At 35.0% G+C, this 15,116-nt stretch overlaps 2 protein-coding genes across 23 annotated transcripts in view; both read left to right on the forward strand.

Moving 5' to 3' along the window:
• Positions 1-9,950, forward strand: part of Jkamp_1 (JNK1/MAPK8-associated membrane protein) — a 54,029-nt gene extending 44,079 nt beyond the window's left edge. The window contains exon 7 of the mRNA XM_054235867.1: positions 9,735-9,950. The gene's annotated coding sequence lies outside the window, so the exon portion shown is untranslated. The remainder of the gene's footprint in view (positions 1-9,734) is intronic.
• LOC105215811 (casein kinase I) overlaps positions 9,223-15,116 on the forward strand; it is a 53,657-nt gene continuing 47,763 nt past the window's right edge. For 3 of the 22 annotated variants that reach the window (XM_054235762.1, XM_054235783.1, XM_054235805.1), the window contains exons 1-2: positions 9,235-9,424; positions 9,735-9,949. In XM_054235762.1, coding sequence (XP_054091737.1) covers positions 9,387-9,424; positions 9,735-9,949 — 253 coding nt within the window. In that variant the 5' untranslated portion in view covers positions 9,235-9,386. Of the gene's footprint in view, positions 9,425-9,734; positions 9,950-15,116 lie in introns of all 22 variants that reach the window. The other 19 variants (XM_054235788.1, XM_054235795.1, XM_029042607.2 and 16 more) reach the window with 11 other exon arrangements.

The raw sequence follows: 15,116 nt of genomic DNA on the forward strand, positions 1-15,116 counted from the left end.
TACTGTTATCCGTATTCCTAGACTAAGAAAGAAGACAAAGAAGCTTGATAGTCGAGGACTTGTAAATGATCCAGTAGTCACAAAATGTACAGAAATAATCAAAATCCTTAAAAATGTACATTCCAATACTTTATAACTGATTCAAACGGTTGATGCCAGTAGTGGTACTTTTTTCAATAGCCTTTTTTTTGACAGATCATCCGTGAGTCGTGGCAAGCTGTCGTGTTATTATTGTTCAGTATTGTTTGTCATTTCATCATGGAAAGACGAAGAGCAACTTGAAGAGATTCAAGTGCTGCTATTTCATCCAGAAAAAACAACGGTTTAGTGTAGTTTATATGCCGATGGAATCATCTTACCGGTATATCGGTAACCGTCAATGGCGGTCGTTAACGCGCCATGATTGCTTGAAATTGAAGCTCGTGATCTCGGCGGCATTTGGTTTCAACTAGTCGGCGCCACTTCCTACACATCGCGGATGTGGATTTATTCAGAGAACATTCGGTGAGCATATAATTTCATGTTTTGGACCGTTAGACTTTGCCCTGTGGGGATATGTAAAGTCTAAAATCTATGCGGACAATCCCGCTTCGATTTAGGCCTTGGAGCAAAGATCACGCGTAACATTCGCCAGTTACCAGTTGAAATGCTGGAACGTGTCATCGAAAATTGGATTAAACGGATAGAACATCTGAGAAAAAAGTAGGAAAACTCGAAATGGATCACTCTTTATAAGCACTTGTAAATTTTTTCCGAGTCCCCAGAATATACGGCAGTCATTTTGCATATTGCCGACTAGTGAAAACCATGACTTAATGTTGCAGAAAAAAATATAGAATCCTTATAAAAATTCCCCCATCCAAAGGCGTTTAACTTTCAGTCAACGTTTAATCTTTCGAAATCCATTCATTTAAGGTTTTTTTTTGCAGCTAAAAACTGGAAAAACTAGTCATTATATTTCATAATCTGTTTAAAACGGGGGTGGTTGGATAAGTCATTGATTATTTGTAAATTTCTTTTGTCGTTGCAAACTAAATGGTTGATTCTTTGCTGACAGTATTTTACTTGTATGGAATAGCTTGGCACATGTCAAAGGTAAGCGTAAGGACTATTTTGACTACAAAAGTTAACAGTTTTCATTTTGACATTGTATATGAAGCTTTCTAAAAGCCATCATCGTCAAGTACTGCAAGTAAAATTTTGACTTTGAACGTTGAATTTTGAGATTATTTCCTTTATTAGGGTTTCGTGCTTGATATCTACTATCTGTCGCTCTTATTCATTTAAACTTTTTTCTTAACAGCTATTTATAAACCCTTTTTTGCCAAATCTCTGTCAAGTCTAAACGAAATCACTAATTGTCAAAATTTGACAGTAGTTGGCAGCAGCAATGTTGCATTTAAAGCTGTCACATTGAAACGACACTGACTTAAGTAACCACCCTCGTGTGTCCCGTTTCTTTTATCGACAAGCAGTAGTTGATCGCTCATTGTGTGTGCTACCAGTCTTGAGTAGCCAATGAACCCTTCTATTTCACCTACCGTTTAAAAGTACCATCGATTATTTTACTTTTTTTGCTTTTGTTGTAGCTTACTTCAACAACCGGTTTTCGCATGCCACGTTTTTGCGGCAACACTCCTTCCTACAACTACAATAAAAAAAACAGCACGTTGCAATGCATTTTATGTATTGTTTAGCTATTGTGCCGCTTTATTGGCCATATTGTGTCGCATGCACTCGTATTAGTTAAATACCACTTTAATGTACTCGGTACAAGTGTTGTTGCAGTTGCAGCATATGTTCGATGGACTGACTCTTGTGTTGCACATACGCTTGTGTGTGTGTAAGCATATGTTGCCAGCAGTTCGTTTGGGTATTATCTGCTTTTATGCGCTCGAAGTCGATTTTTATGCTGCCTCATTGCTTGCAACACGGCTTATGGGTGTTTGTTGTGTTTAATTCTTCACCATATTGCCATATGGTGTTGTATATTATTTACAGATTACAGTTTACATTGTAAATTTTATATTTGTATATGCTTGCATGTGAGTGTGAGCTTCTGCACGCTATTAATTAATGCTTCACTCACAGCAGCGTTGTTCCTCTTGATTGTCATGCCTTTGCGGTCACTTTTTCAATTTCCATAGTATGTGTGTATGTAACTAGCAAACATATCGTACAAGTCTATATAATCGCTTGCCTCACATTGACCGTGTTTGCCGTTTGCCATTCGCTTGTTCTAAATGGAGCAAACTCCTTTCTTTTTTACCAGCATTTTGTTGCACCATTCGTTGCTGCTATTGACAGCTGCTCGTTTATGAAAGTTGCATGCAGCATTTCAATGCACAGCGTTGTATTTGTCGACTGTGTTGTGCGTAAATATGTATGCCAGCAGTTAGTTTATGGTTCATCGCCACTCAAATTGTTCGTAATGTGCACGTAAAGCCGCTGGCAACCTGATTTTCTTGCTGATCAATGACAAATTTCAAAGAATCGATTTTTTTTTATTTCATTTTCTTAATGTACATATATTTAAGAATACACACAGAAAATATATTCATATCGTTTCGGTGAATATTTTCAAAGTTACAAGCAAATTTGAAAAGGCGTTTCAGAGTGCTTGGAAGTACAAGGTCCGAGCGGCAGCGCCTTTTTCTCAAAATGGTGTTTTCAAAGTCGGTGACCAACATTACTCGAAAACGGCTAGACCGATTAGTCTCAAATTTTAACACGACCTTCTTAAATATATTTTTTAGTAATTAATCGAAGATTTTTTCTCTCCGATAAATATTTTTTTATAAACAATTTAAGGCCGAAATTTCGGTGAAGAATCGATTTTTTTTTTTGAGAAACCGTCATTTTGTCAAAAAATTTTATTTTGCTTATTCCTTCGATTAATTACTAGATTTAACATTATTTTAACGAAATCTGTTTGGTTTTTTAATTTCATACGATCCAGTTCCGAGATATAGTGGTCACCGCAACACGTCTTTTTTGAGAGTAGCTCCTGGAGATCAGCTGTAGCTCTTTTTCAAATAAACATTTTTACTAGTACTAAGTCTTAAAATACAGTTAAAAGATACCATAATATGTGTATAAATTTTTGGATCAATAAATTAAAAAGTTTTCTCAGCAAAAATTCTGGAAAATTCACTTTTTTTCGGCCGTCTAACTGTATATAACCCCTTAAGTCACTATAATCAAGTATTAGAATATCATGATCAGTTTTACAAAATCATTTTGAAAACACATTAAAAATATAATTGAAAATCAACGAAATCGGACTATAACTTTTTAAGCCCCCAGATATTGAACATGTGGACCTCAGTTTTTTACCGAAAATATCTGTAAATTTCTCAGAGATTCTAAAGAAATTCAAAGGAGATGTGTTTCTTAGAATAATTTGCTCTCTGTGTTAAAAGTGAACAAAATCAGGTCAATACTTTCTCTCGGCCCCATATACCTCATATACGGATTTTCAAACTTCCGGTGGAATTTATACCCTATATGTGGGTTAATATGGGTTAATATGTGAGATATCTTAGCAAAATTAAATGAACGCAAAATCTTGCTGATAATGTGAAATATATCCCCACATACTACATATAATGATTTTCGTTATTTTAGTGGATTTTATGCCGAATATGTGGGTGAAATTGTGTGCTCTCTTAATAAAATTAAATAACTAAATTGCGAAAATAAAATGTTCGATTACAACCCTTTGGCTTTTCCTACTTGTCTTACTTTTTTATCAATAGTTATTGTTTTGTTTTACATTTTTTTTATTGTAATACCAACAACCTACTTTTCACTCGTTATACTGCATCGCTGTCATTCTAATCGGCTTAAATTGTTCTTTTGTTTTGACTGCACGATTTTGTAGTCACAGTTTTTTTTTTAAAGCGCTGGACACAGCAACATGTTGCTAAGATTTTTTACTACTTATACATATTTATATATGATATACATATATATAAGCAATAGTGCCTGATAATATTTGCAAGCGACTTAACCTTGTAAGTGTTTGAGCTTCCGATAAATAATGTATGGAAATGAGTTTTATCTCTCGCTTTTTTAATGTAATGGGCTTAAAGTTCCTTTGTTTCTCTTCTTAATTTTTTTAAATTTTCTGACAAGTCTCACATTTTTTTGCTATTTTTTATTTTTTGTGGATCACTTGCATTGTATTTATTTTACTTAAATTGAATTTATTTTATAATTTCGATCGTTATATTGTAAAATATTTCGCTCTTCGTATTTTATAATTCATATCAATAACATTCATATAAATATTTATGTACCCCAACATTTTTAAATTCATTTAAAATACCAAAATATTGTTTTTAGTATATTATTTATGTATTTTTTATGTATCTTATTGTGGAAATTTGTTATTTTATATTACATAATTTTCATTATTTTATTTTATTTATTCATTTAAATTTTATTTTCTTGCATTTTTCTTGGGATTTGCATACACTCATTAATTAATATATGTATATTTTTTTCCTTTAAATTTTATCTTCATCTATTTCTATTAATATTTCATTTCTTTTAATTACGTTTCCTCAATTTATGTACTTTACCTAACATCTCTGCATTTTCTTTTTACCATGTTATTCGTGTCATTTAGTTTTTTCTTATTGTATATTTCATGCCTATTTTTTATCTTCACTGTTGCATGCATAATTCTATAAGCATTTCGCCTTCGCTGAGCTTGTCACATGAATATTGAATAGTTTTGCTTTGCACTTATGCGCACACACGGCCGAACGCGTGGCATATGTATGTCGTTTGTGTAATACAGCCACCCCCTGCTGCACACCGCGGCCCGCACACAGCTCTATTCAACACTACGCGTGTTTTTTCTATTAATTGTAATCCCTTTCGTTTGCATTTTAACGCTATTAAGCGTTTTTGCACATGCGGCCCACTGCCGAGTCGAACCTCTCATGTCGCACAAAATGTAAACATTAATAAAAAGCACTAAACACACACCCACTAATACATACAAGTACAAGTGCAATTACACACTCATACTTAAATAATTGTAAATTTTTTTATCGCTTGTCAACACACACGCACACACATATAAATATTCATGGAGTTGAGTGCGACTGCGCCCCACCCCACACCACTTGCCGCCTATATATGTATGTACTTGCCACACACTTGCCATTGTCGCCGCGTTGTGGCAACGAATGAATCGCCATGAGTCATGCTGCTTTCAACTGTACTATATCAACCAAAAAACGAGAAAAACACCATTCACAGTCTGTATGTGAGTGTGTGTGTGTGTGCCGCGCTACACTCGCGTGCATTGTAAATATAGTCAAGTGTGGCACTTTTAGCGCTTTTTGTGTGGAACGCGGTTATACATTCGCTATTTATTGCTTCTATGCCATGAGTTATTCTTTCAGCTTTTTCGACTACTTCTTGGTCACCAACGTCCATGTGTGGCATAAGTGTCATTGTCCTTTAGTTGCCTGTAGCCTATAATATCCCCAGTGAGTAGGCAACAACAATGTCTTACATATGTTGCTACAAGTTCATATAATGTCGCTTTAGATCGACCCAAATGTTGCATGGCATGGCGCGTTTCGCTTTCTCATCATATTTTGTACACTCTTTTCGTTTTCGTATTGCTTATTTGAGGTTATTTCGCCATTTTTTATTTACAAGTATTTTTTGAAATATTATTTCTGTTCTGCTTTGCGGCGAATATTCTCTCAAGATTTCTTTGAGATCAGGGTTTATGAACTGTCATTTAACTTCACATTAATGTTCGGTTGAAACAGCGTTACAAAATTGATTAATATCGAACATATTTTGCTTAAATTATTTTTTTCCCTCTACAAAAGAGTATTTCTGAAAAATTAAAACCCCTAATTTGTTAAATTTTGGACTACTAAGTAACCACAATAACCACTCAATTACTTAATTATTATTTTTTATTATATTTTTTCCCCTTTATTTCATCACATCAAATTGCTTTCAAGATTCAATTTTCCCCTCTGCTGCCACCGAAGAAACCACCTCAATACTAACTTTACCGCCAACAAACCGCTTTTTACTTTCGCTTCTTTGCATTTTTCGTTTTCGTCCATTTCATTGCTTTCCAAATTGCTCTACAAAATTTTACTTTATTTGTCTATCAGTAAATGCACATAATTCAGATCTACAATTGGCGGTACATAACGTAGCTGCCTACAAATCACTTTCCCTTTCCTAGTTAGTTTGAGTACAAGTTTTTGGAGCAGCTACTATGCCGCGAAGACCTAAATCTTTATCTCTTATTTATAGTACATTATGTATGTATATTATATATATATTCTTGTATATTTCCCTCAACAATTGTGTATTGATTTTCTGCTTTATTTGCCATATTAATAAATGTATTTTTCTATGTAAATCGTCTTATTTTATTTTCGGCTTTATTTCAAGCATCAAATTTCCACGAGTTTGACGTATATTTCTGCGCCATTAATTTGTGATAATATTTATTTCTGTTATTTATCTTAAAATACTGTTTTTAAGATCTCAATAAATGGAACAACATCTGTGTTGCGCCCACTCTTTGTTCATGAGTCATCAAATTTAATTTATTTTCAAAATAATTTTAACGTCATAATGTAAAATGACTTGTAAGCTATCACAATTGAGCGCTAATTGTAGTGTACAATTGTCAGTGAGGTTGTCCAGAGGTAAATCCAGAGTTTTAATGGAAGTGTCCAAAAAAATTCTAGACGTTGTGTTTTTGGAGATCGGGCATTTTGTTCATATGTATATATATGTTATCGAGAGAGACAAACCACTATAGACGTTTCGCCGGTGATGTTTTGTTAAATATCTCCAGAGAAATTGCAAATAAAAATCTTGTCGTGTAAATTTTTTTTCAAGGAGAGAGAGCATTCATATATCGCTTCAGAGGTTAGATGTAAAGATCTCTTTTGCTATAGTTCAGTTCTATTAAAAATATATTTAATTCTTTATTATCCCACTGTTCTGGAATGACCTTTTACCGGTATTAAAATTTCCAAGATATTTTCTCTTCTCTTAAAGATCGTCGAGGTTCTTCTGCTTAGATCTTCTATGATATATAGCAATTAGAAGTATTTGGATTTGTGGGCGTTTTCGAAGTTAAAACATGTCTCATTTATGATTCTGCAGTAGATAGATGACATTTTCTGCTACAAACCCGATTTGAGATTGATGTATGTTTATCACTTGTTTTTCTATGAAAGATGCTGATGCCCCGCATACAAGCCAAGATAATGTTTATAAGGGATTTCCAGAGAACCTCTATAGTTCTCATAGTTAAAGATACGCTCTGGGGTAAAGCTTAAGAAGAAATTCAGGAGAACCTCTCAACTTTCCATAGTTTCCATAGTAAAGACACGAGCTGTGGTGGAGAAGGTGGTGGTGTAGTAATATTTTGTAAATGGAATTTTGTACTCTCATCACATTAATACTATGTATGTGATTGGCGTTGCAACCGTTTAGCCGGTTATAGCCGAATCGACGATAGTGCGCCACCTGTCTCTCTCCTTCGCAGTTCGGCGCCAGTTGGAGATCCCAAGTGTAACCAGGTCGCTCTCCACCTGGTCCCTCCAACGGAGTGGAGGCCTTCCCCTTCCTCGGCTTCCTCCGGCGGGTACTGCATCGAACACTTTCAGGGCTGGAGTGTTTTCGTCCATTCGGACAACATGACCTAGCCAGCGTAGCCGCTGTCTTTTTATTCGCTGAACTATGTCAATGTCGTCGTATAACTCGTACAGCTCATCGTTCCATCGTCTGCGGTATTCGCCGTTGCCAATGTTCTGAGGACCATAAATCTTGCGCAAAATTTTCCTCTCGAAAACTCCTAGTGTCGTCTCATCTGATGTTGACATCGTCCAAGCTTCTGCACCGTAAAGCAGGACGGGAATGATAAGCGACTTGTAGAGCTTGATTTTGGTTCGTCGAGAGAGGACTTTACTGTTCAATTGCCTACTCAGTCCAAAGTAGCACCTGTTGGCAAGAGTTATTCTGCGCTGGATTTCGAGGCTGACATTGTTCGTGTTGTTGATGCTGGTTCCCAGGTATACGAAATTATCTACGACCTCGAAGTTATGACTGTCAACAGTGACGTGGGAGCCAAGACGCGAATGCGCCGACTGTTTGTTTGATGACAGGAGATATTTCGTCTTGTCCTCATTCACCTCCAGACCCATTCGCTTCGCCTCCTTATCCATGCGGGAAAAAGCAGAACAAACGGCGCGGTTGTTGCTTCCGATGATATCAATATCATCGGCGTACGCCAGGAGCTGTACACTCTTGTAGAAGATTGTACCTTCTCGGTTTAGCTCTGCAGCTCTTATAATTTTTTCCAGCATCAGGTTAAAGAAGTCGCACGATAGTGAGTCACCTTGTCTGAAACCTCGTTTGGTATCGAACGGCTCGGAGAGGTCCTTCCCAATCATGACGGAGCTTTTGGTGTTACTCAACGTCAATTTACACAGCCGTATTAGTTTTGCGGGGATACCAAATTCAGACATCGCGGCGTAAAGGCAACTCCTTTTCGTGCTGTCGAAAGCAGCTTTAAAATCGACAAAAAGGTGGTGTGTGTCGATCCTCTTTTCTCGGGTCTTTTCCAAGATTTGGCGCATGGTGAATATCTGGTCAGTTGTCGATTTTCCAGGTCTAAAGCCACACTGATAAGGTCCAATCAGTTTGTTGACAGTGGGCTTTAGTCTTTAATACTATAGTTATATTTTATTTAAGGTTTGAGAATTGACCGATGTCACATTTATATGGTTTCAGATCTTGCTTGAGTGATTTTGTGTTTTTTGATTTAAAAATTATGGAAAAACTTTTTTAAATCATTTACATTTACAAATGTATATAATTTTTACTTTACAAACAAATTTTTTTTTGTCCACGAACAGTAACACCTGTCGTTGTACTTCAAGTTGAAACAAAAAATTTACTTTTGTTGTACTATTTCCATTTTGGCTCATAAATAAAACAAAAAATTTATATTCGGTGAAAGGAAAAAAAACATACACACTCGAAAACACAATTTTGGCATTTGAAATTCTGTATTAACTTCATGTCGCGTCAATGGAAGTTTGGGAAGGGAATGTGTACGTATTATCTACTGAAATCAAAACCAAATAATTTAAGCTTCTTCAGAATTTACATACAAGCAAATCGCGCTTAATTGGGTAGAACGAAAAAACCCTGAAAAAAGAAAGAAAACCGTGCAAGATAAGAAAGTAAACATTTTAAAGCGAAAAAAATTAGAAATTTCAAATTTTGAAGAAAGCTAAAAATCAAAATTTCAACAATTAATGTCAATGTGTAATAATTGTGCGTGTGTTGTTGTTGTTGAACGTCTATAAAGCATGGCGCCGAAATTTATAAAAGATATAAGGAAATATTTGTACGTTTTCTTTTGCAAAAAAGTGACATTAGAATGAAAAAAACATTATATATTTTCAAAACTGTTGATTATGAAGCAAATCACAATAAAAGTGTTTGTGAAAACATTTTTGTTAAAAATGCTTAAGTGCAGCTTGTAAACAACTACCCGTAAGCGGTTTGTGAACTGCAGCATCCATAAATATAGCTTTATTTTCTTTGTTAAAATTTTATGTAAAATATATTTTCCAATGGGCGATTGCTTTGTTGTAAATGTATACATTTTGATTAAAGTTTTTACTACAAATTTCTTCTTCTTCTTGTTATTTCAGTGGTGGTGGAACACAGGCTGCTGGAACATCAGGTACCGGTGGTGGTGGCGGCGGCGGAGGTGGTGGAGGCGGCGGCACGCGTAACACAACTAGCTCTGGCAACATGTATGCCACCCGCCAAGCTGTAGGCGCCTCCACGGGGGTACTTATGGTCGGACCAAATTTTCGTGTTGGTAAAAAAATTGGCTGTGGTAATTTCGGAGAACTGCGTTTAGGTGAGTGCCAAATGAACAAAAAAAAAACAATAAATAACAGTTATTGTAGAAAAATATATTCAGAACAAGTTAAATTTAATTTTAAATAAAAATTCGCGTGTAACAGCCAACAGCTGCAACGTCGCAAAATTCGATTCTTATGCTCCCATATGTACATATCTACCTACCCACAAATCCCCTGTTTAATTTATTTGCCGGAAATCAGCACTTAATTTAAATTGACAGTTGCGCGTTACGCGTGCCTCGGCGACAAGATTATGCCATTATTTTTGTTTTTCGTTTCGTAAGTTTTTATTTAAAAAATAATACAAACAAAAGCCAATTGTTGTGTGCTTAAAATAAATATAATATTGCCTATAATAACAGGCATTTGGTAGGCTGACTGATTAGTTAGTTAATTAGTTGCAAATACCCAGTGTCGCCTGTGCTATCGCTATCAGCATATCTAACTATGTTGTTGTTCTCGCTTTGCTGGCTTATGAGTTGGTTGATTGACGTCCCGATTCCGATGTGCAGGTATTGGCATTCTAATTTAGCTCAATCAAATGTACTTATTGACATTTAGACATAGTTGTCTATTTTCAGCGTTGATCATAATAAGATATCGATTGTGGTGTGATAAGTTAGTGTAGTAAGAGCATAGTTTTGACAATATTTTGGAATTTCCTTAAGATACCTATGTGAGATATTATATTGTAGTACTGGTAACCAAAACTTTTGTACGTACGAACATCGGAATTTCCATGCTTAAAATATGAGTATGTTTTATTGAAAAGCTTCTCTTTCAACTTTATATCTTGCTATCGTGTCAATGATATCGAATCGAAAGTGGTAGATTTCCTAATTATATTTTCATTCCTTAAGATCTAAAAAAAACAGGTGTGTTGCTACGAGTGCTTCTACATTTCAAATCTCACACCATAAACTCTTTCAGACTTGGAAATAAAATAATTGATCAGTGTTCTGTTACTGTTGACAGTCATAACTTTGAAGTTGTAGATAATTTCGTTTATCTTGGAACCAGCATTAACAGCAACAACAATATCAGTCTAGAAATCCAACGCAGAGTCACTCTTGCCAACAGGTGCTACTATGGACTAAGTACGCAATTGAAAAGTAAAGTCGTCTCTCGACGAACAAAAACAAAACTCTACAAGACCCTTATCATCCCCGTCCTGCTTTATGCTGCAGAATCATGGAGGATGTCAACATCGGATGAGGCGGCACTAGGAGTTTTCGAGAGAATGGTTTTGCGAAAGATTTATGATCCTTTGAACAGCAGACGATGGATTGAGGAGCTGTATGTGTTATATGATGATATAGACATAGTTCAGCGTATAAAAAGACAGCGGAAACACTCCAGGTTTGAAAGTGTTCGAACCTGTTCCGTTGGAAAGACCAGGTGGAGAAGGACCTGTCTACACTTGGGATTTCAAATTGGCGCTAGATAACCAATGAAAACCAACCAAAAAGGAGGAATGGCGCTCGGCTAAAAACGTGTAAGCAGTTCCTATACCAATAAAGAAGATGTGTGCCCAAGATCCTAATACAAAACTCTCAATTTTAGTACGAAAATAATAATTTTTCGATGAGAGTATGGATGTGTATTTGCTTGAGAAAGAGATTCGTCATATAATTCAAGACACTTCTTTTCTCACTTGTTCTCTGAAGAGTCTCTGGAATTTTCTGTGTTTTCTGCTTTTCTAATCAATGTTTTCTATTCTAAAGCCGTAGGCCCCTACCTCATATCTCTTATATCGAATTGCAGACATTTTTGGCAAAATTTGTGCAAAATAAACGGTATCTTCGTCTATTAACAAGCTTTTTGAGATCCTTAGGAAACGGTTTTATTATCTCTCCTCGCATACAACATTCTATTTGATTTAGTATACTTGCTATTCGTTCGTTTCGTCATACTCCAACAGACACTCAAATACTGACAGTGCAAAGTTTATTTTATGATATTACTCATCCATTGCTTTATGATAGCACTTTTCGCGTAATTATTTCTGTTAAATACATTTAATGAAACTGGCATATGCGTGAATACTGTTCCCTATCCACTATCATTACTATTGACAGATGTTCAATGCACAAGTTCTGCCTATAATTTTCACTCCATTTAATAAGCTGTTTGACTGGTCTGTCTGACTGTCTTTAACATGTACTTTGTTGTTCACTTTCTGCTGTTCTTTTGCGTTATTTCCCGTTTGTGAGCAAGCTGGTTTTAAGCTGTTTATTTTTTCGTATTTCTCTTTTCTTTGTTTCATACGAAACTTGAGTGCAGACGTCCAATCTTCTTCAATTAAACTGCTTTTTAATTCATGTATACCTGTTTTCTCAGCTGTTCGTGTTGCAACCACGATTGTGGTATGCATTCTTTTATTACTCATTTGCTTATTCTGAGAAGCACGAAAATGTATGGCTTTTTCGATCTTTGTCTCTTGATCTTTCGTGTGGTGTCACATTTTATTATGTGGTGCATTGTGAAATTCGAACGGTGGAGATAAGTAATAAGGTTTAACATGATATGGCTTTTGTACTCTCTACTTGTAAATGGATACCGTTAGTTCTCCGCATAAAAATACTAATACTCGTTGCAAGAAAGCTTAGTTCAGCTTAAGCACGAGTTTGTATAAGATTAAGTTCAAATCAACAAACATTTGTCGTATAAACCTTAAAGCTCAGTATTATTTTTTCTTGAAAAGCCTTTCTAAATGGCTTTAGGAAATATCCGTTCTTAAAATAAAATTACAAGTTTTTGAGTAGTTAAATACCTAAAAATCAAAAAGTCTGAGCTTAATTTCTCATGATTCGTATACATTCTTCTTTTTATCTATGATTTTCTAATAAACATTTCACCCAATTTTGAAGCCCACACGATCACTGAAATGATCTGAATGATAGATAGATTGAAGTAACATATAAAGCTTTAATAATTATAAGTCAGCTTCTAAAATTATTGTAAAGGAAGTAAACTTTCGATTTATTAAAATAAATCAGTTCTTAAATAACGCTACCACGATCAGTGATCACGCATACTGCGAAACTTATTAACATTACACAAGCAGTGAAAATCATTTTATTAGACTATATTTTTTAATATTTCGCAGTTATAAATAAAACCATTTACCGTTACAGTTTACCATTATTAATAGCTTTCCGTTCTGCAAGTGATCGATCACACAATAACTCATAAAAATATGTAGTGTGACCCTCTTTCCATCACATCCTTTATAATTCTACAAACTTTAAAGTAACACATTTATTAAGCCACAATAAGCTGGCGTTTGTATGGTTTAGCCCATAAACCAGTTTCAATAAACAGTTTTTTGCGCAAATTAATCTTTTGTTGTGTTGCTGTCGATCCATAACACTTGAACATATTTCATTTTGCCCCCATTCGCCAATTTATTCATGCAAATTTATTTATCTGCGCTTGGTGTGTCCCTTCTACTAAGCATTTATGACTTTATTTTGTTTAGTTTTAATAATTGGATTTTTTTTTTGCAAAATTGTCTTAAATTTATTGGATACAATCGATACAAACCACTGAGTGCTGACCAGTACAACGGTACATATTTAAATAGTGTGGAATTTATGAATAATGTGGAATGGGTGTTTCAGTTGGTGCCTTGTGCGATATTTTTTCCCGCTCTTTACGATCTAACAACGAGTCGAGGTCGACACGAATTATTAAAATTTACTACCGAAATTCAGAGTCAGAGTCAGAGTCAGTATATATATATATATATATATATATATATATATATATATATATATTTTTATATATATATAAAGAGAGAGAGAAATAGAAATACTCTATTGAGGATGATGTCCTTCAAGAGTTGTAAGTCCGTTAGGCAAATTTTCAATACACCATTCTTATCAGAACTTTATAGATAGAGATTGAGAGTGAAATGTCTTGTGATCTGTAAGTTCTTAGTATGGCGACGGTTATTCTGACGTTGTGATATAATATTTCAACAGGAAAAATTTTTTTCTTACAAACAAATCCGATACTTTTAATGAAATACTCCTCAAGTGTTAATGCTTTGAATAATATGTATCTATTTATTCATGCTGTACAGTTCAGTCCTCGAATCATTTATTCAAACGGTATCAGTGGCGCCCAAAAGTCAAAGCAACAAAAAAATGACTACGAAAAACCGCAAAAAGTACAAAACCGCCAACTTTGTATTTAGCTGACGCATACAACAAACTACCTTTGCGCGGTAACATAAATGCTCACAGTGCATAAGAGATCAAATATACAAACATTCATATATTTATATACATATAATATATGTACATATTATGCAGATATATAGATACTTATATTTCCTTTGTCGCTTTTTCGCAACAGCAACTGGGAGCAGCTGTTGAATGATCGAACCAAATGATCTTTGCTATATTTCATGTTGTTGTTGTTGTTGTGTTGTTTGCGGTTTCATTTGCTGTTTATTTTAATTTTTTAGTTTTTTACCATCATTAATTGAAGTGCAGGTTGTTGTCTCTTTGTCCGTCATTTTCACAAAGTAAATATGTATGTTTTATACACATATGTACATATGTATATTCATGCATTTATATGTCTGTATGCACTTGTTTGTATTTTCGCTTTGTTGCATGATTCATGGCAGCCAAGATTGCCGGTATGAGTCGGCTCCATTGGTTGGTTAGCCGATCTTGCTTGGTTGACTGTTGTCTGTAGCCGCCTTTGCTTTAACTGCAGTGTATAAGTGCGAGTGGTGTGTGTAATGTATGTAGTACATTGTAGTGAACGCGCCTTTGTAAAAAGCAAACCACAATGCAGAAAAAAAACTATGCTAAAGCAAACTTAATTTTTAAGCTCTGCAATAAAATAATGGTAACACTTTGCAAACAACAACAAAAGCAACAACAAGCGCTTGTCATTTATTAAAGTATTTTTTTTGCCATTTACAGTAAATGGGTATTACTCTAGGCTTCCATCGATCGCACCAGATCGGTGTGCTATGCTTTAACCGCGTTTTGTTATCTTCACAATTTTATCGTTTGCGGTTTTTCGGTCAGCTCTTTATAGTCTGACACCATAGTAACTATCTTTATACACATGTGCATAAGTATGTTTGTATAAATAATTGTGTTTTCCGCATTTACTGATTTACCACTCTCAATTATTGTG

This window comes from Zeugodacus cucurbitae, chromosome 2 (genome assembly GCF_028554725.1).
Source record: "Zeugodacus cucurbitae isolate PBARC_wt_2022May chromosome 2, idZeuCucr1.2, whole genome shotgun sequence".
NCBI lineage: Eukaryota > Metazoa > Arthropoda > Insecta > Diptera > Tephritidae > Zeugodacus > Zeugodacus cucurbitae.